Source organism: Leucoraja erinacea, chromosome 5, assembly GCF_028641065.1.
Source record: "Leucoraja erinacea ecotype New England chromosome 5, Leri_hhj_1, whole genome shotgun sequence".
NCBI lineage: Eukaryota > Metazoa > Chordata > Chondrichthyes > Rajiformes > Rajidae > Leucoraja > Leucoraja erinaceus.
The window spans coordinates 3,009,139-3,032,164 of record NC_073381.1 but is presented as its reverse complement, the minus strand read 5'-3'; the positions used below and the strand labels follow the sequence as shown (position 1 = coordinate 3,032,164).

At 48.3% G+C, this 23,026-nt stretch overlaps 2 protein-coding genes across 5 annotated transcripts; one reads left to right on the top strand and one right to left on the bottom strand.

Moving 5' to 3' along the window:
* Positions 1 to 438: 438 nt before the first annotated feature.
* On the bottom strand, positions 439 to 5,696 carry LOC129696901 (uncharacterized). Its single transcript, XM_055634991.1, has 2 exons — positions 3,763 to 5,696; positions 439 to 3,328 (listed from the first exon to the last, which is right to left on the bottom strand). Exon 1 carries the CDS (start codon positions 5,518 to 5,520, stop codon positions 4,003 to 4,005), a length of 1,518 nt encoding a protein of 505 aa, XP_055490966.1. The 5' UTR covers positions 5,521 to 5,696; the 3' UTR covers positions 439 to 3,328; positions 3,763 to 4,002.
* A 1,739-nt stretch (positions 5,697 to 7,435) lies between these two features.
* mtres1 (mitochondrial transcription rescue factor 1) lies at positions 7,436 to 23,026 on the top strand. Of its 4 annotated transcripts, none has more exons than XM_055634994.1 (5): positions 7,436 to 7,487; positions 10,491 to 10,926; positions 16,650 to 16,722; positions 19,472 to 19,647; positions 22,742 to 23,026. In XM_055634994.1, exons 2-5 carry the CDS (start codon positions 10,496 to 10,498, stop codon positions 22,758 to 22,760), a joined length of 699 nt encoding a protein of 232 aa, XP_055490969.1. In that variant the 5' UTR covers positions 7,436 to 7,487; positions 10,491 to 10,495; the 3' UTR covers positions 22,761 to 23,026. The 4 variants fall into 4 exon arrangements, with proteins under 4 accessions (XP_055490969.1, XP_055490970.1, XP_055490968.1 ...); XM_055634995.1 differs by lacking the exon at positions 7,436 to 7,487 and adding an exon at positions 7,562 to 7,656; XM_055634993.1 differs by lacking the exon at positions 7,436 to 7,487 and adding an exon at positions 7,676 to 7,870.

The window sequence follows — 23,026 nt, the reverse complement described above, 5'->3', positions numbered from 1 at the left end:
CCCTTGTAATAAAGGCCAACATGCCATTCGCTTTCTTCACTGCGTGCTGTACCTGCATGCTTACTTTCATAGACTGATGTACAAGGAACCCCAGAGCCCGTTGTACTTCCCCTTTTCCCAACTTGACGCCATTTGGAACACGTGATAATAGTAAGATTAAACGAGAACTTACCAGTTTGAAGTTTGATCTTTATTTTATGAGGAGGAACGTTGAGGGAATACGTGAAGAACCCCGCTTACGGCGCATGCGTGTCATCCTTCAAAGCAGCGGTGTGAGGTCACAGATACACTATAATGGCCTAAAATAGCAAGATTATTAAAGAGATACCAGTTTAAGATATGACCATAAGAGGGTGGGAGCGGAGGGCACGTATTCCCTCAACGTTCCTCCTCATAAAATAAAGATTAAACTTCAAACTGGTAAGTTCTCGTTTAATCTTACTATTTTACTTCGGAGTCACGTGAGTGACTACGTGAAGATTTCAAAGCTGTGTGACCTCACGCCGTGGAACGAGTCCATGCTTCACAACTGCCTTGGTAGTTTGGGAGAAATTGTTAATGATATTCAACAAAACATTCATACCAATTATTTAACGTAACGATAAATAATATTTTATTAATTCAAATCATAAACCCTTGTTCTTCAGGGATAAATTATCATACAGAACTTAAAAGTTTCCCCGAAAACGTTGCTATACTGCTAACTGGTTTATTATAAAATTTTTGAAACGTTTTCTCCGACGACCATCCTGCAATCCTGAGGATTTGGTCCATGGATACATCAAGGCGTTTTGCTGCGGATGTAGCTGCCGCCCTGGTGGAGTGAGATTTAAATATATTAGTGTCCACTCCCGCCTTTCTTAACCCATATTTCAGCCACCGTGAAATGGTCTGAGTAGACACCCTATGGTATGGTTTCTTATAGCTGATTAACAGCGCCATTTCCTTGCCTCTGATAGCCTTTGTCCGTTCAATATATAACAAAATGTGTTTCACTATACAGAGGCGTTCGTCCTCCGGGTAGGCCACAAATTCTATGACCTGCCCCGCTGATCCTGGTCTATTTTGTTTAATAAGGTCCTGGATCACAAAAACCAAACGTCCTGCCGCCATAGTCAAGCCATCCAGTCTTAATTTTTGCAATGACTGGACCCTTTGTGCTGTGACCAGTGCCATCAGCATGACCATTTTTCTAGTTAATGTGTCCAGAGTTAATGCTGTAGCCGGCGACCAATTCCTTAGCATGTTGAGGACCACACTTACATCCCAGATCTGGTTATATCTTGGTTTGGGTGGCCTGGTGTTAAAAATGCCTCTTAAAAGTTTAACTACCAGCGGATGTGATCCCACTGACTGTCTTTCTGTTCCTTGCCACAAATAAGTTGATAATGCACTTCTGGCACTATTCACAGTGCTGTAACTAAGTCCTTCATAGTGCAGACTGGTGAGAAACTCTAGCACTGCCGGAACATTCTTATTTCTGTGGTCCAGATGGTTATTATGGCAGTAATTAGTCCATTTCCTAATATGACTTAAATACTGCTTTTGTGTAGACCTTCTTTGTGCTGCTGTGATCATGTCCACCGTTCTATTTGATAGCCCTATGTCCCGTAGTGGTTCTTTCAGAGTCTACAAGCCAATAAATCAATATTTTTATGACATGGATGGCTATCCTGAGTTACCGGATGCACCAGCAACTTAGGACTATGTCTTAAATTCATACATGGTTCTAACACCATATCCTGTATCACCGAGAACCATGGTTGTGTAGGCCAATCAGGTACTATGAGAATCCCAGATGCCGAATCCTGTTGAATTTTCCTTAGTACCCGATTGATGAGGCAGAAAGGAGGAAATGCATAAATGAACCATTTCCCCCAGTGCAGTGAGAATGCATCTGTAGCTTCTGCCCCAGGATCTGGTTCCCATGATACATACCTTGGTAACTGGTGATTTAACCTGGATGCAAAAAGATCAATATCCGGTCTTCCATACTTTACTGTGATTTCAGCAAAGACCGTTCTATCCAACATCCATTCAGTATTTTCATTAAATTTTCGTGACCTGGCGTCTGCCACTGAATTTAGTATCCCTGGTAGATACGTAGCCGATAACCAAATATTCCTTTGGATACACCAATGCCAAATTGAGTTTGCCAATTTATCACAAGATGTTGATATATTTCCACCCATATGACTTATATATGCCACCACCGTGGTATTATCTATCTGCAATCTAACATGCTGCTGTTTCATTCCTGAGCAATAAGACTTTAGCCCATAAAACGCACTTAACATTTCTAAGTAATTTATACCCTTAGTATTCAGTAGGTTAGCTTCTTGAATATTCCATCTCCCTCCACAGCTCGAGATGGTATCCGTTGCACCCCAACCAATTGCACTGGCATCTGTTTGTAATACCACAGACGGGTTGTCAATAACTATTGGGTTGGAGCCATACTTAACATTGTGTTCCCACCATTGTAATTCTTTTATAGCTTCAATTGTTAGCTCCATTGGCCTATCAAAATGGCCTCTATTAATTTTGAGTGCTCTAATTTTCTCTCTCTGTAAATTTTGGTAGTGTAATGGCCCAAATTGTATGGCAGGAAATGTGGCCACAATTTTGCCAATCATCCTGGCTACCCGTCTAATGGATGGTTTAAAGGTATTAATAAGCTCTGTGCAATCCTTTTGTAATTCTGTGGCTTTCCCTATTGGTAAAGTCACTAACATATCAATTGTGTTAATGGTGAACCCCAAGTAATCAATATTAGTTGATGGTGTTAATTTAGACTTAATTGGATGGATAATGAATCCCAGCTGTTCAAACAATTGCTTTGTGGCAACCACTGCCTGACATGCCAATTCATAAGTTTTTCCCACTATAAGTATATCATCCAAATATGCCATTACTCTATGTTTTTGTTGTCGCAGCAATGCCAAAGCTGGTTTAAGAATTTATGTAAATAACCTGGGCGCTGACGTTAGCCCGTTTGGTAGCACCTTGTATTGCCAAAGCTGTCCCATCCAGTTAAATTTCAAAAACCGCCTATGTCTATCTCTGATGGGTATTGTATAGTAAGCATCTGTAAGATCAATACTTGCCATAAAATAGCCTGCTGAAACTAACTCTTTAGCAGTGCTAAACGTATCCATTTTAACATGAACATATTGCACAAATTTGTTAAGCGTTGATAAATCAATAATAATACGGCAACCCCCATCTTTCTTATTTCTAATAAATATGTTTGAGACAAACTCCTGTTGTTCAGGTTTGGTTTGTTCAATTACCCCTTTGGTGAATAATCTTTGTAGTTCTATGTGAGCTTTAGAAACATAGAAACATAGAAATTAGGTGCAGGAATAGGCCATTCGGCCCTTCGAGCCTGCACCGCCATTCAATATGATCATGGCTGATCATCCAACTCAGTATCCCGTACCTGCCTTCTCTCCATACCCCCTGATCCCCTTAGCCACAAGGGCCACATCTAACTCCCTCTTAAATATAGCCAATGAACTGGCCTCAACTACCCTCTGTGGCAGAGAGTTCCAGAGATTCACCACTCTCTGTGTGAAAAAAGTTCTTCTCATCTCGGTTTTTTAAAGGATTTCCCCCTTATCCTTAAGCTGCGACCCCTTGTCCTGGACTTCCCTAACATCGGGAACAATCTTCCTGCATCTAGCCTGTCCAACCCCTTAAGAATTTTGTAAGTTTCTATAAGATCCCCTCTCAATCTTCTAAATTCTAGAGAGTATAAACCTTTAGCTTGTTCCAATTTAGTAAGCATGTATATTCTGTCCGGTGTATGTTGTACTGGAGGGTTTTGTTTGTGTAGAAACTCTATCAGATATCCCTTAATACTGCTAAGGATATATCTGTCCATAGTTATATTGCACCATGCTTCCAAATGAAGTTGCAATGTCCCTCCAACTTCCGTGCTCCCTATTAATTCTGGAGCCCCAGATTCACCTACCTCCATGGTTATCGGTGGTAACTGAGTTATTTCCTCATTTTCATTCGTGGTTGTGGAGGGCCTTGAGGTTGCGGTTGGGATAGCTGCTGAAGTACAGGCTTCCGCATCTTCCACAGTGGTCGTCCCGGGCCAAACCCTAAAAAAGGACGCTGCTGCTGGGGACCTCTGGCCTCTCTCCAATTCTTTGTGCTATTATAGAAACCACCCTTCTTAGGAATCCCATAAGGTTGATATCTCTTCCCTAGGTATCCTTTGGCTGCCCTAATCAGCCCCAAAGTCTTGGCCTCCTCATCCAAATCTTTAACCTGTTTGGACAGGTCTCCCCCAAATAACAGGGTTTGAGGTTTTATAGCCCTTTGCTTACATAATATGGCAAACTTCGGGTCTAGTGCTGGCTGAATAGCCCCCTTTCTTATATTATTTAATTCAAATTGCACGTTGCAAAATAGTGCTAAGGCATCCTTATGATCACTTGTCATGTCCACCTTCTCTAACGTGCGGGCCAAAGCTGTTATGCCCGCCGTGAGACCTTTCAGGGCATTTTGGACTTTAAGATCCTGACTCCTAATGCCCGCCCCAACATGTTTCCAAATGCACCGGTTAACACTGGCTACATTCAGCGCAGCACAATTTCCCGGTGGTAAGTGCCTTGCCAACACTTCAGCAAACGTATTAGCTTGCAGTTGATGGGTGGACATGTACTCAATACTTGCAGCCATCCTGTCCTCGAGATTCTTCCCGGTTTGTTCCTGCTGGAAGTACTGTCCCACCATGTCCAGCAGGTTGTTTTTCTTCCCTTCAATAGGGGAAGGTGGCTCCACCTCTTGCTCAGATTCTGACCCAGTCAGACCTTCCATACCCTCCTCAGAGGAGTCTGATATATCCTGCAGCCCTTTATGGGAAACTGCTGTGGGACTTATATTATGCCCACTGTGGCTATCCTCCCTATCACGGAGCCTGCCACTCTGGATAATTTCATCCAGCAACCGCTCCAGCCGACTTCCATGCTCTCGGGCACTAGTCGATCGCGGGTGCTTAACTCTATCGGACCGCTCCTGCCGACCTTGGTGCTCTCGGGCACTAGTCGCTCGCGGTTCCCGCAGCCGGTCCCCATGCCTCCCAGCACTGGTCGCTCCCGGCCGCCCGATATTCTCCTGCCGCCCCTCACGGCCCCGGTACTCACGGGCACCTGTCGCCGGCGGCTGAATATCCTCCAGCCACTCGTAGCGGCTTTCCAGCTCCGTAAAGCTGGCCGCTCCTGGCTGCTCCATCTCCCGCAGCTGCTCGTCGGTTCTCCGGTACTGGTAAGTACTATCTCGCGGCTGCTCCATAACCATATCACTTTGAAGGTGATGCAACTTTTGCTTTACCTTCCTGCCCGGCCGAGAAGTAGATTTTGCCGGCGCGGGGTTCAAGTCGGGCACAGCTGGTTCCTCCATAGGAATCTCCTGTGGCGTCGGCTGCTGCTGCTGCAGGTCCCCGGCTCCTTCCCGACTTACGTGCTGCACCTTCCTCACCGACTTTCTGCGAGTTGCTCTGTCCATTTCCTACAACAAAGTTAGAAATGCAGAGTCACTTACCTGCCGTTCGTCGGCTTTTTCTGTTCTCCCATTCAAGGGGACGTCCTCCCCAGGTGTGACTCGTTGCAATGCGTGTAGCGATATGACACGCATGCGCCGTAAGCTGGCTTCTTCACGTAGTCACTCACGTGACTCCGAAGTAAAATTACTGATTGACTCACCAATATTTAGTTTAGTTTAGAGATACAGCACGGAAACGGGCCCTTCAGCCCACCGGGTCTGCGCCGACCAGCGATCCCCGCATATTAACTACCCTACACACGCTAGGGATAATGTTCACGTTTACCAGGCCAATTAACCTACAAACCTGAACGGCTTTGGAGTGTGGGAGGAAACCGAAGCACTCGGAGAAAACCCACGCGCTCACGGGGAGATCAGGCAAACTCCATACAGACAGTACGCGTAGTCGGGATGGAACCCGGGTCTCTGGCGCTGCAAGCGCTGTAAGGCAACAACTCTACCGCTGCACCACCATGCAGTGTCACGTTTACTGTAAACAAGTTCCATCCTACACATACTAGGGACGATTTACACAGCCCAATTAACCTACAAACCTGCACGTCTTTAGAGAGTGGGAGGAAACTGGTGCACCAGGACAAAACCCATGCAGTCACGTTGAGCGTGCAAACTCCGTTTAGACAGCCCCCGTAGTCAGGATGGAAACCGGGTCTCTCTCGGTGTAAGGCAGCAACTCTACCGCTGTACCACTGCACAGCCCCAAATAATGAATATAGAATATCATCTGGATTGATTGGACAGAACGCTAACTTCCACCCCGTTGCGGACATTGGACTTTGTCCGTGGAACTGATGTGCTACAATGCTGAGAACTATATTCTGCACTCTGTATCTTCTCCTTTGCTCTACCTATGGAACTTCAGTTTGATTTGATTTGATTGTATTTATGTGTGGTATTTTCTGATCAGATCAGACAGCATGCAAAACAAAGCTTTCACTGTACCTTGGTACACGTGACAATAGTAGACCTGAATCTAATAAAAAACCTAATGCAAATAATACAATGTGTAGGATTAACTCAGCGGGTCAGGCAGCATCTGTGGAGAACATGGATAGGTGACGTATCACAGAGTGCTGGAGTAACTCAGCGGGCTAGGCAGCATCTCTGGAGAACGTGGATAGGTGACGTTTCACAGAGTGCTGGAGTAGCTCAGCGGGTCAGGCAGCATCTCTGGACAACATGGATAGGTGACATTTCGGATCGGGACCTTTTTTCAGACCGATAGTCAGGGGAGAGGGAAACACAGAGATATGGAATGGTTAGATAGAGCTCTTAAAGATAGTGGAGTCAGGGGATATGGGGAGAAGGCAGGAACGGGGTACTGATTGTGGATGATCAGCCATGATCACATTGAATGGCGATGCTGGTTCGAAGGGTCAAATGGCCTCCTCCTGCACCTATTGTCTATTGTCTATTGTCTATTGTGTCTTTACATGTCTCATTGTCAACTTCCCCTAGCTAACAATGATCTCCTCTACATTTTCCTTGAACTTGGTCCCCTTTGATCCGTCGTTTTCACACCTTACTCTTCCATATATCTATGTCTCCCTTTCCCCTGACTCTCAGTCTTGAGAAGGGTCTCGCCCCCGAAACGTCAGCCATTCCCTTCTCTCCAGAGATGCTGCCTGGCCCGCTGAGTAACTCCAGCATTCAGTGCGTGTCTGTCTTCGGTGTAAACCAGCATCTATCCGCAGTGTCTCCCTAGCTGCCTGCTGTCCACAGGTTTGCCCCTGTCTATCAGCGGATACACCACGCTGCTTCCTGAGGCGGAGCTGAGAGGAGAGCAAAGACTGGTGAGTTTGCACCCGGAAGCTTATGTTGCATTGGACTCTCCGAGTGAACAAGGACAAGATTAAAGGAGAAAGACAGAGAGAGAGAGAGGGAGAAAGTAAGCAGCGCATGCAAAAGGATATGTATGCAATCTTTAACGTTGCAATCTCCGAGGCATTCGGTGTCCCCTTTGTAAACGGAGTTATTTTATTTTGCCTGCAGGAAACAACTAACAAATTGTAGAGTTGTCCAAGAGGGAGGGCAGTCAGCGAGGCACTGCATTGTTGCCGGGGTTGTGTTCATCGTGTGGAGGTCAGCAGCTGTTTTTTTTTTATAACAAAGCCATTTCTGCTGGGGCAGTGAATGTCTGCAGTGGAGATCCAATGCAGAAACACACATGAAGCTGGATATAGTCAGCAGCTCGGGCGGCAGGAGCGAGAGGGGGGAGGGCTGATGACCCAGAGGGTCTAAGAAAACACATGGACCGAGCTGGGAAAGAGAGGAAAGCAACTTGTTCAACAGCAGGGTAAAGTTTAAATTGAAACATAAATTAATGTATGTGTACTTAGTCCCCCTCCCCCCCCCCCATATCATATATCAACATTTCTACACGAATATAAATATACCAGCTTGGCTTATTGACTAATGACAGTACTATGTTTACATATTCTGTTGTGCTGCTGCAAGTAAGAATTTCATTGTTCTGTCTGGGACACATGACAATAAGACACTCTTGCTTAATGTTGAATGTAGTTTGTTGTGGGGAGACCAGATGGACGTACAATAGTTTAGAGGTAAAGCCCAGAAACAGGCCCTTTGACCCAAATGAGTCCAGTGATCACCTCATACATTAGAACTAGTCTGCACACACTCAATGTTTGGAGCATAGTAGCTCTGGCACAATGGTGTTGAATGCAGAGCTAAAATAAACAAACAAAATCCTCGCATAGGACCCCTGGCGGTCTAGGTGCTGGAGGATGAAGTGTAGGCCCAGATTGACTGCATCATCCACTGATATATTGGCCCAATATACAAAATGCAGAGGGTCCAGCTTGTGATATTTTACAGCTTGGCCAGCACAAGCCTTTCAACGGTCTCCATGACTACAGAGGTCAGTGCGACAAGCCTGTAGTCATTAAGACCAGTAATCCTTTCCTTTTTGGGTACAGGAACAATAGTGGAGACTTTGAAGCAGGCAGGGACAGTGCATCTTTGCAGGGGAGAATACGTGTTCGGCACGGACTAGAAGGGTCGAGATGGCCTGTTTCCGTGCTGTAATTGTTGTATGGTACTGGTTAAAAATGAGTAATTGGGTGTGAAGTGTTGGTTGGGGTGGGAAAGGGACCACTCTTTTCATTACTGGAGTCTTGCCTTAAGTAGGTGAGGTGGTGAATGGGAAGGAGAGGGTGCAGGGTCCTTTCTTTGCAGACTGGGGTCTGACTGTGTTTGTTGGGGAGGGGGTACCAGGGTTACGTTTCTGATTTTCAAACCTGCAGTAAAACTCATTCAGGTCGTTCTTATAGCTCTTTCCTCTTATAGCTGGTGAGATCTTGCATGCCCTTCCAAACTGAAGAAGAGTCACTAGCTGAGAACTTGCTCCTGAACTTCTCAGAGTACCTTTCCTTGGCAGCTCCGATTCCTCTTCTCAGCTCTTTATCGATTAGGCTATCAGCTTGACGCATATGACGCGGGGGTGGCTTGGGCCCAGCGGGGATGGCATGAGCCTAGCGGGTGTCAGCGGGGGTGGCGTGGGCCCAGCGGGGGCCCAGCGGGGGTGGCGTGGGCCTAGCGGGGGTGGCGTCCAGCGTGGGTGGCGTGGGCCCAGCGGGGGTGGCGTGGGGCCAGCGGGGGTGGCGTGGGTCCAGCGGGGGTGGCGTGAGCCCAGCGGGGGTCCAGCGGGGGTGGCGTGGGCCCAGTGGGGGGTGGCGTGGGTCCAGCGGGGGGGTGGCGTGAGCCCAGCGGGGGTGGCGTGAGCCCAGCGGGGGTCCAGCGGGGGTGGCGTGGGCCCAGTGGGGGTGGCGTGGGCCCAGAGGGGGGGTGGTGTGGGCCCCCAGCGGGGGGTGGCGTGGGCCCAGCTTTGGCGTGGGCCCAGACTGGGTGGCGTGGGCCCAGTGTTTGGGGGGTGGCGTGGGCCCAGCGGGGGTGGCGTGGGCCCAGCGGGGGTGGCGTGGGCGCAGCAGGGGTGGCGTGGGCCCAGCGGGGGTGGCGTGGGCCCAGCGGGGGTGGCGTGGGCCCAGCGGGGGTGGCGTGGGCCCAGCGGGGGTGGCGTGGGCCCAGCGGGGGTGGCGTGGGCCCAGCGGGGGTGGCGTGGGCCCAGCGGGGGTGGCGTGGGCCCAGCGGGGGTGGCGTGGGTCCAGCGGGGGTGGCGTGGGCCCAGCGGGGGTGGCGTGGGCCCAGCGGGGGTGGCGTGGGCCCAGCGGGGGTGGCGTGGGGGGGTGGCGTGGGCCCAGCGGGGGTGGCGTGGGCCCAGCGGGGGTGGCGTGGGGGGAAGATGGCTTGGGCCCCGGCGGCGGGGGAAGGCGAGGGGAGTGGGCCCCGCCGCAGCGGCGTCTGGTGTTGGGGTTACAGCCGCTGGGTTCAGATTCAGCCACTCCCGCCCGGCGACGGGAGGACGGTCGCCAGGCAAGCCGTTGGTGAGGCTCCGACGCCGCGGATGGAGACGCTGGACCGGGCGGGCAGACACCGCACCCCCCCCCGCCACCCCTGGGCCGGAGAAATGGACACTCCCTTATCCCGCTGGCCAGATTTTATTTCCAATTTTTTTTTTTTTTCTTTCCGATTTTTTTTTTTCCCCTCACATTTTTTTTTTACTCTGGGGGAAAAAAAGGTTGCACCCAACGCACCCCCTCTTCGGACGGCCATGCTATTCCCATTTGGTTCCTGTCACGGTACCTCGGTACACGTGACAATAAACAAAACTGATCTAGACAATTGGAACGTGGGGGGAAACGTCAAAGGTGGGTCACAGTGGCGCAGCACGGTAGTTGCCTTATAGCGCCAGAGGCACGGGCTCGGGTTTAAGAGGCTTTTAGATGAGTATGTGGGGGTGGAGGGATATTGATCTCGTGTTTGGCACCGACATCGTGGGCCGAAGGGCCTGTTTCTGTGCTGTAGTCTTCAATGCTGCTCTCTCTAATGTTTCTCAGGCACTATGAATGGCTTGATCTCTCCAGCCCGTTTCCTGAGGGGTGCACGCACCAGTGTGGCCGTGTGGAGCAGGCGTGCGTCACTGGGTTTGTACGGAGCTCGGGGTGAACGATGCATCTGCACCAACGCCAGTCTGAACTCCAGCTTCGCGGAGCAGAAGTCCAAAAGACATTGTGTGCTGCCTGGACGCAGGGCAGACCCCCTTCCTGATGTATTCATCCGACACAAAAGCTCAAAGAAGAAGAATAAGAAAATGCCCTCACAGGAGGAGGAGGATGAGGAGGGAGAGGACACTGAGGGAAGTGAGTCCGAGGGCGAATCTGCCAGAGAGGAAGATGATGTTGCCCAGCCAAAGACTTACAAAGACCTCGAGAAAGTAGTGGCATCTTTTCGGTTTGATCTCGTCATGAAAGCTGGTCTGGATGTGGCAAGGAAGTACGTGTATCACTGGTTAACATAAAAACATCACTGTCTTATTGAAACTTACAAAATTCTTAAGGGGTTGGACAGGCTAGATGCAGGAAGATTGTTCTCGATGTTGGGGAAGTCCAGAACAAGGGGTCACAGTTTAAGGATAAGGGGGAAATCTTTTAGGACCGAGATGAGAAAAGCATTTTTCACACAGAGAGTGGTGAATCTCTGCAATTCTCTGCCACAGAAGGTAGTTGAGGCCAGTTCATTGGCTATATTTAAGAGGGCGTTAGATGTGGCCCTTGTGGCTAAAGGGATCAGGGGGTATGGAGAGAAGGCAGGTACGGGATACTGAGTTGGATGATCAGCCATGATCATATTGAGTGGCGGTGCAGGCTCGAAGGGCCGAATGGCCTACTCCTGCACCTATTTTCTATGTTTCTATGTTTCCTGCCACAGTGCAGTGCAGTTACTGCACTGATCTTGTTGAAACATATAAGATTATTAAGAGTTTGGACACGCTAGAGGCAGGAAACATGTTCCCGAGGTTGGGGAGTCCAGAACCAGGGGCCACACGTTTAAGAATAAGGGGTACGCCATTTAGACACGGAGACGAGGAAACACATTTTCACGCAGAGAGCTGTGAGTCTGTGGAATTCTCTGCCTCATAGGACAGTGGAGGCCAATTAGAAACATAGAAACATAGAAATTAGGTGCAGGAGTAGGCCATTCGGCCCTTCGAGCCTGCACCGCCATTCAATATGATCATGGCTGATCATCCAACTCAGTATCCCGTACCTGCCTTCTCTCCATACCCTCTGATTCCCTTAGCCACAAGGGCCACATCTAACTCCCTCTTAAATATAGCCAATGAACTGGCCTCGACTACCCTCTGTGGCAGAGAGTTCCAGAGATTCACCACTCTCTGTGTGAAAAAAGTTCTTCTCATCTCGGTTTTAAAGGATTTCCCCTTATCCTTAAGCTGTGACCCCTTGTCCTGGACTTCCCCAACATCAGGAGCAATCTTCCTGCATCTAGCCTGTCCAACCCCTTAAGAATTTTGTAAGTTTCTATAAGATCCCCTCTCAATCTCCTAAATTCTACAGAGTATAAACCAAGTCTATCCAGTCTTTCTTCATAAGACAGTCCTGACATCACAGGAATCAGTCTGGTGAACCTTCTCTGTACTCCCTCTATGGCAAGAATGTCTTTCCTCAGATTGGGAGACCAAAACTGTACTCAATACTCCAGGTGTGGTCTCACCAAGACCCTGTACAACTGCAGTACAACCTCCCTGCTCCTATACTCAAATCCTTTTGCTATGAAAGCTAACATACCATTCGCTTTCTTCACTGCCTGCTGCACCTGCATGCCTACTTTCAATGACTGGTGTACCATGACACCCAGGTCTCGCTGCATCTCCCCTTTTCCTAGTCGGCCACCATTTCTCTGGATGCTTTCAAGAGGGAGTTTATCTAACTCTTAAAGATAGCGGAGTCAGGGGATATGGGGAGAAGGCAGGATCGGGGTACTGATTGTGGATGATCAGCCATGATCACAGTGAATGGTGGTGCTGGCTCGAAGGGCCGAATGGCCTACACCTGCATCTATTGTCTATTGTTAGTGCCATCGAGTGATACAGCATGGAAACACGCCCTACTGCCCAACTTGTCCACCACGACCAACATGTCCCATCCACATTAGTCCTAACTACCTGCATTTGGCCCACATCACTCTAAACCTGTCCTATCCATGTACCAGTTCAAATGTTTCTTAAACATATATGTTAAACATAATTGAACAGATAGTACAACTACCTCCTCCAGCAAGCTCATTCCATATATCTACCACCCTTTACCAAAAATAAACGTCCCCCCTCATCTATTGAAGCTCCTGTTAAATCTTTCCCCCCTCACCTTAAACCTATGTTATCGGGTTCTTGGTTCCCCTATCCTGGGTAAGAGACAGTGCATTTACCCTATCTATTCCTCTCATGATCTAATGCACCTCTATAAGATCACCCCTGATCCTCCTGCACTCTAAGGAATAGAGTCATGGCCCGTTCAACCTCTCCCGATAGCTCAGATCCTCAGGTCCTGGCAATATCCTCGTACATTTTCTGTGCACCGCTTCCAGCTTGCCAACATCTTTCCTTCAATAGGGTGACCAAAACTGAACACAATACTCTAAAAGTGACCTCATCAACATCAGACGCAGCCCAGTTGTTTACAGTTTCATGGGTTTATTCATCTCACCTGTTTAAGGTGAAGGAGAAATTTAAGGTGAGGGGGGGGAAAGATTTGATATGAACTTGAATGGTAACTGAGGGGTGGTCGGTGTATGGAACGAGCTGCCGGAGGAGGTAGTTGAGACGGGGACTATCCCAATGTTTAAGAAACATTTAGGCAGATACATGGATAGGACAAGTTTGGAGGGATATGGGACAAACGCAGGCAGGTGGGACTAGTGTAGATGGGACATGTTGGCCAGTGTGGGCAAGTTGGGCTGAAGGGCCTGTTTCCACGCTGTACCACTATGACTAAGTACCATATTATTTGTGGCTGTCACATAAGGGTCAGGCTTATTATAAATGGACATTGTAGATGCAGTTAAACAGGCAGGCGAACCGGCTGGGAATGAAGGGATATAGACTATTGGTACCATTGTCGGCAGAGACATCGCAGGCCGATGGGCCTGTTCCTGTGCTGTACTGTTCTATTAGAAGACAAGTCATAAGAAATGCAACCACGGAAAGGCCATCAGGCCCTTCAAGGTGGCTCCAGCGTTCCACCTCATAGTGGAAAGGGACTTGGGAGTCCTGGTGCAGGATTCATTTGCAGGTTGAGCCGGTAGTAAGGAAGGCAAATGTAATGTTAGGCCAAACACAATAGGTGCAGGAGTAGAGGCCATTCGGCCCTTCGAGCCAGCGCCACCATTCAATGTGATCATGGCTGATCATCCCCAATCAGTACCCCGTTCCTGCCTTCTCCCCATATCCCCTGACTCCGCTATTTTTAAGAGCCCTATCTAGCTCTCTCTTGAAAGCATCCAGAGAACCGGACTCCACCGCCCTCATAGGCAGAGAATTCCACAGACTCACCACTCTCTGTGAGAAAAAGTGTTTCCTCGTCTCCGTTCTAAATGGCTTACTACTTATTCTTAAACTGTGGCCCCTGGTTCTGAACACCTCCAACATTGGGAACATGTTTCCTAACTCTAGCATGTCCAAACCCTTAACAATCTTATATGTTTCAATGAGATTCCCTCTCATCCTAAACTCCAGAGTGTACAAGCCCAGCTGCTCCATTCTCTCAGCATATGATAGTCCCGCCATCCTGGAATTAACCTTGTAAACCTACGCTGCACTCCCTCAATGGCAAGAATGTCCTTCCTCAAATTAGGGGACCAAAACTGCACACAATACACCAGGTGTGGTCTCACTAGGGCCCTGTACAACTGCAGGATCTCTTTGCTCCGATATTTGATCCTTCTTGTTATAAAGGCCAACATGCCATTCGCTTTCTTCACTGCCTGCTGCACCTGCATGCTTACTTTCATAGACTGATGTACAAGGACCCCCAGATCCCGTTGTACTTCCCCTTTTCCCAGCTTGATGCCATTTAGATAGTAATCTGCCTTCGTGTTTTTGCTACCAAAGTGGATAACCTCAAATTTATCAGCATTAAACTTCATCTGTCATGCATCTGCCGACTCCCCCAACCTGTCCTAGTCACCCTGCATTCTCATAGCATCCTCCTCACAGTTCACACTGCCACCCAGCTTTGTGTCATCTGCAAATTTGCTAATGTTACTTTGAGAGAACTAGAATATATATATGCAAGGATGCAGTGCGAGGTCACACGCACAATTATAAGGTGCTGGTCAGGCTGCATTTATACAAGATACAAGATACATTTAATTGTCATTTGGACCCCTTGAGGTCCAAACGAAATGCCGTTTCTGCAGCCATACATTACAAACACATAGACCCAAGACACAACATAATTTACATAAACATCCATCACATCGCTGTGATGGAAGGCCAAATAAACTTATCTCTCCACTGCACTCTCCCCCCCCCCCCCCCATGTCAGAGTCAAAGTCAAAGCCCCCGGCTGGCGATGGCGATTGTCCCGCGGCCATTAAAGCCACGCCGGGTGATGCAAGGTCGCACATTTGTAGTATTCTGAGCAGTTCTGGGCCCCATATCTGAGGAAGGATGCGCTGGCTCTGGAGAGGGTCCAGGGGAGGTTTACGAGAATGATCCCAGGAATGCATGGGTTAACATATGATGAGCATTTGACAGCACTGGGCCTGTACTCGCTGGAGTTTAGAAGGATGGGGGAGGGGGGTACCTCAATGAAACCTATTGTATAATGAACAGCCTGGATATAGTGGATATGGAGAGGATGTTTCCACTAGTGGGAGAGTCCAGGACCAGAGGCCACAGCCTCGGAATAAAAGGATGTACCTTTGGGAAAATGAGGAATAATTTCTTTAGCCAGAGGGCTGTGCAATTCATTGGGTGTTTGTACAGCAGAGATTGATAGGTTCTTGATTAGTACGGGTGTCAGGGATTATGGGGAGAAGGCAGGAGAATGGGGTTGAGCGGGAACGATAGATCAGCCATGATTGAATGGTAGAGCAGACTTGATGGGCCGAATGGCCTAATTCTGCTCCTATGTCTTATGGTCATGTATACTGTTCGATGTAATACGTGTCATTTATATATAACTTGCCCAGGCTGTTGAAAGTGGTGCCGCAGGTAGATAGGGTGGTCAAGAAGGCTGTGTTTAAGAAGGAACTGCAGATGCTGGAAAATCGAAGGTGGACAAAAAAGCTGGAGAAACTCAGCGGGTGCAGCAGCATCTATGGAGCGAAGGAAATAGGCAACGTTTCGGGCCAAAACCCTTCTTCAGACGGTCAAGAAGGCTATTGGCACATTGGCCTTCATCAGGCAGTGTATTGAGTGTAGATCGTGTAGGAAGTTGGGAGGTCATGTTGCAGTTGTACAAGTCATTGGTGAGGCCACATTTAGAGTATTGTGTTCAGTTCTGGTCACCATATTATGGGTAAGGCGTTGTTCAGCTGGCAAGGGTGCAGAACAAAATGTACAAGGATGGTGCCCGGACTCGGGGTTCTGAGCTATAGGGAGTGGTTGAGTTGGCTGGGTCTCTATTCCTTGAAGCGCAGGAGGTTGAGGGTTGATCTTATAGAGGTGTATAAAATCATGAGAGGAATAGATGGGCTAAATGCACAAAGTCTTTAACCAAGGGAAGGGGAATCGAGAACCAGAGGACATTCTGTAGGTTTAAGGTGAGGGGTGAATTATTTTGTAGGAACCTGAGGGGCGGCTTTTTCACACAGAGGGTGGTGGGTGTATGGAACAAGCTGCCAGAGGAGGTAGTTGAGGCAGGGACCACCCCAGTGTTTAAGAAACATTTAGACAGGTACATGGATAGGACAGGTTTGGAGGGATATGGATGAAACGGAGACTAGTGTAGCTGGGACATGTTGGTCGGCGTGGGCAAGTTGGGCCGAAGGGCCTGTTTCCACGCTGTATCACTCTATGACAGCATCTCTCAACACTGCAATCTCTACCACCAAAAAGGACAAGGGGAACACTTGCAAGGGAGAGTATCATTTGCCCGGTGTAGGCGGGTCAGTATGGACATGGTGGGCCGAAGGGTCTGTTCTTCATCTGTTTTGACTCTGATTCTGATATAAACTCGTGCTTTATCCTGCAGCAAAGTGGAAGATGCCTTCTATTCCAACAAACTGAGGCTGAACGGAGAAAGGTTACTGAAGAAGAGCAAAGTGGTACGTTTTATACTTTCACTCCACAGGTAGCTCCGCTAAAACCGCAAGAAGTGCGTTCCTATTAACTGGATCTGGATGTAGTGCACTGGCAAGCTCCAGGTAGATCATCACTCAGTACTAGACTCCTGGGGATGTCAGGACTGTCTTATGAAGAAAGACTGGATAGACTTGGTTTATACTCTCTAGAATTTAGGAGATTGAGAGGGGATCTTATAGAAGAAAAACTTACAAAATTCTTAAGGTGCCGTTTGGACAGGCTAGATGCAGGAAGATTGTTCCCGATGTTAGGGAAGTCCAGGACTAAGGGTCACAGCTTAAGGATAAGGGGGAAATCCTTTAAAACCGAGATGAGAAGAACTTTTTTCACACAAAGAGTGGTGAATCTCTGGAACTCTCTGTCACAGAGGGTAGTTGAGGCCAGTTCATTGGCTATATTTAAGAGGGAGTTAGATGTGGCCCTTGTGGCTAAGGGGATCAGGGGGTATGGAGAGAAGGCAGGTACGGGATACTGAGTTGGATGATCAGCCATGATCATATTGAATGGCGGTGCAGGCTCGAAGGGCCGAATGGCCTACTCCTGCACCTAATTTCTATGTTTCTATGTTACTATGGTGGTGGTGGATGTGCTAGTCGAGACGGAGATGCGTTTTGGAGTTGCATCTTTGTATGCGTTGATGTTTTGGAGATCTCCGATGCTGGCTGGTAGGGTATTCCAATCCCTTGCTGTCTTGAAGAAAAACGAGTTAGAACGTGCTGATGATGTGCCGTGCGGAATGAACTAGTTTCCAGGTTGGTAGCTTCTGGTTGACATGCCACGAGTAGTAGGTAAAGTTGAAGTTTAAGGTCCTTCATCATGCTGGAGACTGAGCTCTGCCACTTGTAGTTGTCAGATACAAACCTGCGTTGTAGAATATCGTATTGTGTATCGAGGTGCAATGAAATGCTAACCTGTCATCTTTGCCATCTAGTTTTCAACGTTTCTTGATGTGTACGGGTATCAGGGTTATGGGGAGAAGTCAGGAGAATGGGGTTAGGAGGGAGAGATAGATCAGCCATGATTGAATGGCGGAGCAGACTTAATGGGCCAAATGGCCAATTCTGCTTCTATAAAGTATGAACTTAGGTACAGACAGGGTAAAGGGAAGAGCGTTTAGTCCAGTAAAGTCTGATTAAAGATAGTCAGAGGGTCACCAATGATGTAGAGAGTAGTTCAGGGTCCCTCTCTAGTTGGTGATAGGATGGTTTACTTACCTGATACCAGATGGTCAGAATCTGGAGGTGTGCGTTTCCACACTTCTGTACCTGTTGCCCGATGGGAGAGGGGAGAGGAGGGAGTGGTCAGGGTGTGACCCGTCCTTGATGATGCTGCTGGCCTTGCCGAGGCAGCGGGAGGTGCAGATGGAGTCAATGGAAGAGTGGTTGGTCTGCGCGATTGTCTGGGCGGTCAAGGAGGACTAGAGACCGAGAGATTCAGACAGGCTATAACAAAGTTATTTTTGCTTTGGGATTTTCAAAAGTTAAGGTTTTTTTTAATAGCTACGAGTCTATTGTTGTTACGAACACAGCTGCTAGTTTCAACTCAAGAGGCTATTGGAAGTGACAGTCAATTCTGTGATGAAAATAGACGCAGGGCTGGAGTAACTCAGCAGCTGTGGAGAACGTAGACAGGGGAATGTTTTGGGTCAAGGTTTCAAAGTCAGTTCATTGTCGGGTGTACCAACAAAAACAGCAACGATACACAAGTACATAAAAGTTAACATAAACATCCACCACAGTGGATTCTCTACATTCCTCACTGTGATGGAATGCAATCAAGTCCAATCTCCTTCCTCTTACTTCTCCCACGGCCGGGGGATTTGATGCACCATCCGCAGTCAGGGGCGACCGAAGTTCCCGCAGCCGCAGGTCGCAACATGTAATACATGTAATACAAAGTATACATGCAATACTTTTAAGAATTTCCTACTTTTTCTTGTTTGGAAACTCTTTTATTTTATTGGTGATTCTTGTGCAACAATGTTCTATTAAACAGTTACCTGTGTTAAATGTGGCACTTTATGGAAAAAGCAAAACTTCAAATTTGGCGATTTTTTTCCAACTGCACTTGCAAAACTGTTTGCATCCTTCCATTCATTTGTCCTAATTACCGTCCATAATCTTTCGTTCCCCCCCCCCCCCCCCCCCCCCCCCGACTCTCAGTCTGAAGAAGGGTCTCGACCCGAAACCTTTTCTCCATAGATGATGCCTGTCCCGCTGAGTTACTCCAGCACTTTGTATCTATCTTTGGTGTAAACCAGCATCCGCAGTTCCTTCCCACTCACCACTCCCGTGACAGCCCTGACTGTGCGGTTGAGAACGCTTCCAATAAATTCACCAACGACACCATTGCTGACGGAGTCACGGGCAGTGATGCGTCAAGGTACAGGTGAGGGGTGGAACACCTGGACAGGTAGAGCCACAACAACAACCTCCCGCTCAACGTCAGTGAAACCAAGGAACTAATGGGAAAGGGGAAGTCAGGAGACCATGTGAGGCTGAACGCAAATTGGAGGAACAGCATCTCATATTTCGCTTGGGCAACTTACAACCCAGCGGTATGAATATCGATTTCTCTAACTTCAACAACCCCTGCATTCCCTCCCTCTCTCTCTCTCTCCGTCCCTCCCCCACCCAACGTATATTTTTTGGTGACTTCAATGGATGGTGCCGATTTGGATATGAAGGTGTGTGTTCCTCCGTGTATTTGCAGGTGAAGGAGGGCGATATCCTGGACCACATCACCGGGGAGGACAAAGAAGCTGAAACGGTCACCGTCATGAGGGTGATGCTGCGGAAAGTTGCCGGGGAAATGACGGACACGGACAAATACAGAGTGACCTTGAGACGCTGGAAACACCTGATGCTGCCGAGATCAGACGTGTACAAGTAAAAATATAGACAATAGGTGCAGGAGTTTGGCCATTGGGCCCTTCGAGCCAGCACCGCCATTCAATGTGATCATGGCTGGTCATCCACCATCAGTACCCCGTTCCTGCCTTCTCCCCATATCCCCTGACTCCACTATCTCTAAGAGCCCTATCTCGCTCTATCATGAAAGTACCCAGAGAACCGGCCTCCACCGCCCTCGGAGAATTCCACAGACTCACAACTCTCTGTGAAAAAAAGTGTTTCCTCATCTCCGTTATAAATGGCCAACCCCTGACTCTTAAACTGTGGCCCCTGGTTTTGGACTCCACCAACATCGGGAACATGTTTCCTGCCTCTAGCGTGTCCATGTCCAAACCCTTAATAATCTTATATGTTTCAATAAGATCTCCTCTCATCCTTCTAAACTCCAGAGTGTACAAGCCCAGCTGCTCCATTCTCTCAGCATATGACAGTCCCGCCATCCCGGGAATTAACCTGGTAAACCTACGCTGCACTCCCTCAATAGCAAGAATCACACATGTGACGCACCAGGGACCAGAATAAACATCGACGTAATCAACTGTTGTTACCCATAGCAACTTGAGGTGTTCCTGACAACTTGTATATCTGTGAAGGTGCTCACGATTGTAAGACCATAAGACACAGGAGCAGAATTAGGCCATTGAGCCCATCAAGTCTACTCCCGCCATTCGATCATGGCTGATCTATCTCTCCCTCTCAACCCCATTCTCCTGCCTTTGTTTCCACTGTGTTGGCCTCAGGTTAGTTCATTGTCACGTGTAGCAAGGTACAATGAAAATCTTTTGTTGCGTGATAACCAGCCAGTGGAAAGACAATAGACAATAGGTGCAGGAGTAGGCCATTTGGCCCTTCGAGCCAGCACCGCCATTCAATGTGATCATGGCTGATCATCCCCAATCAGTACCCCGTTCCTGCCTTCTCCCCTTATCCCTTGACTCCGCTATTTTTAAGACCCCTATCTAGCTCTCTCTTGAAAGCATCCAGAGAACCGGCCTCCACCGCCCTCTGAGGCAGAGAATTCCACAATACACGATTACAATCGAGCCATTGTATACATTGTCTCAACCCCATTCTCCTGCCTTCCCCCCGTAACCTTTGACGTCCTTATCTTATGAGCATTGAATTCTCCACTCTGTATCAGGTTCATCTGTCAAAGGAGCAGAATTAGGCCATTCGGCCCATCGAGCCTGTTCCACCATTCATTCATGGCTGATCTATCTCTCCCTTTCAACCCCATTCTCCACCCTTCTCCCCATAACCCCTGACACCCGTACTAATCAAGAATCTATCTATCTCTACCTTAAAAATACCCAACAACTTGACTTCCACAGCCTCCTGTGGCAATGAATTCCACAGATTCACCACTGACTGGCGAAATATATTCCAAGAAGTCTGAAGAAGGGTTTCGGCCCGAAACGTTGCCTATTTCCTTCGCTCCATAGATGCTGCTGCACCCGCTGAGTTTCTCCAGCTTTTTTGTGTACCTTCGATTCTCCAGCATCTGCAGTTCCTTCTTAAACACAAAATATATTCCTCCTCATCCTTCCTAAAGGTAAGCCCTTTTATTCTTAGGCTGTGCTCTCTGGTCCTAGACTCTCCCACTAGTGGAAACATCCTCTCCACATCCACTCTATCCAGGCCTTCCACTAGTTTGTAAGTTTCAATGAGCCCCCCCCCGCCCTTGTCCTTCTTAACTCCAGCGAGTACAGGCTCAGTGCTGACAGACGCTCATCATATGTTAACCCAATTATTGCCCTCTGGTCCTAGACTCTCCCACTGGTGGAAACAACCTCTCCACATCCACTCTATCCAGGCCTGTCCTGACCAAATAGTGATAGAGGAAACAAAACGCAAGTTGTTTTTCCATTTACATTTCCAATACTTTCTACATGAAGAACATCTCCAAGAATTTCCAGTGGAAGGACGATTTGAAATGGTGGCTGTGATACGTGCAGTTTAGAAAGGGCTTGTGAAGACAGTGAGTGAGGTTTATGCAACAGAAATCACACAAGGAACTGCAGATGCCAGAGTCTTTTGTGAAGAACAAAAGTGCTGGAGGAACTCAGCGGCTCAGGCAGCAACTGTGGAGGAAATAGACAGACAATGTTTCAGATCTGGATCATTTTTCGACTGATTGTAGAATGGTGTGCGGGGGGCGGAGGGAGGGGTGATAGAGAAAGCTGGAAAAGTGGTAGGGGGTGGGGTGGGAGAAAGTGTAGAAACAAGGAACTGCAGCTGCTGGTTTAAACCAAAGGTAGACACTGCTGGACTCTGAAAGTCTGTGGAGAAGAGCTCTAGGGGCGAGTGGAATCAAGGGATATGGGGAGAAGGCAGGCACAGGTTATTGATTGGGGACGATCAGCCATGATTGCAATGGATGGCGGTGCAGGCTCGAAGGGCCGAATGGCCTCCTCCTGCACCTATTTTCTATGTTTCTATGGCCTCTGCAGTTGTACAGAGCCCTAGTGAGACCACACCTGGAGTATTGTGTGCAGTTTTGGTCCCCTAATTTGAGGAAGGACATTCTTGCTATTGAGGGAGTGCAGCGTAGGTTTATAAGGTTAATTCCCGGGATGGCGGGACTGTCATATGCTGAGAGAATGGAGCAGCTGGGCTTGTACACTCTGGAGTTTAGGAGGATGAGTGGGGATCTCATTGAAACATATAAGATTGTTAAAGGCTTGGATACGCTAGAGGCAGGAAACAGATAGGGCTCATAAAAATAGCGGAGTCAGGGGATATGGGAAGAAGGCAGGAATGGGGTACTGATTGGGGATGATCACATTGAATGGCAGTGCTGGCTCGGAGGGCCAAATGGCCTCCTCCTGCACCGATTCCTTTTCTCCAGAGATGCTATCTGACCCCGCTGAGTTACTCAAGCTTCTTTTATCTTGAGAAATTGTAGATGCTGGTTTACCAAGGAAAGACACAAAATGTTGGAGTAACTCAGCGGGTCAGGCAGCGACCCTGGAGAACGTTGGATAGGTGACACTTTGGGGCTGGGATCTTTCTCAGATCAGATGCCTTTCGGGTCGGGTCCCAAAGCGTCATCTATCCATGTTCTCCAGAGATGCTGCCTGACCCGCTGAGTTACTCCACTATCAGGTCGAGATCGGCCGCCTTACCCGGCCTAGGTGCCACATTTTCGAGGGACTTGCAGGGTGTGGTTTTGTCCGGATTAAAGGAGGTGCCGGACAACCAGTTGGCGGAAAATCGGTAGTGGACCTGTACATCCTATTTTCCCGTAAGGAGACCAAAACTGTGCACAATTCCCTTCTGCGGTCTCCTTGATGTTGCAATACAATATCTTCCACTTCCTCAAATCCACTTGTAATAAAGTTTAACAAACCATTTA

Bases quoted from the DNA above. Each gene is read 5' to 3' on its own strand.
- LOC129696901 (XM_055634991.1), bottom strand. From the start codon at position 5,520: ATGGACAGAGCAACTCGCAGAAAGTCGGTGAGGAAGGTGCAGCACGTA.
- mtres1 (XM_055634994.1), top strand. From the start codon at position 10,496: ATGAATGGCTTGATCTCTCCAGCCCGTTTCCTGAGGGGTGCACGCACC. The intron at 10,927-16,649 runs GTACGTGTATCA...TTTATCCTGCAG, and splicing joins GGTCTGGATGTGGCAAGGAA to CAAAGTGGAAGATGCCTTCT. The intron at 16,723-19,471 runs GTACGTTTTATA...GTGTATTTGCAG, and splicing joins TACTGAAGAAGAGCAAAGTG to GTGAAGGAGGGCGATATCCT.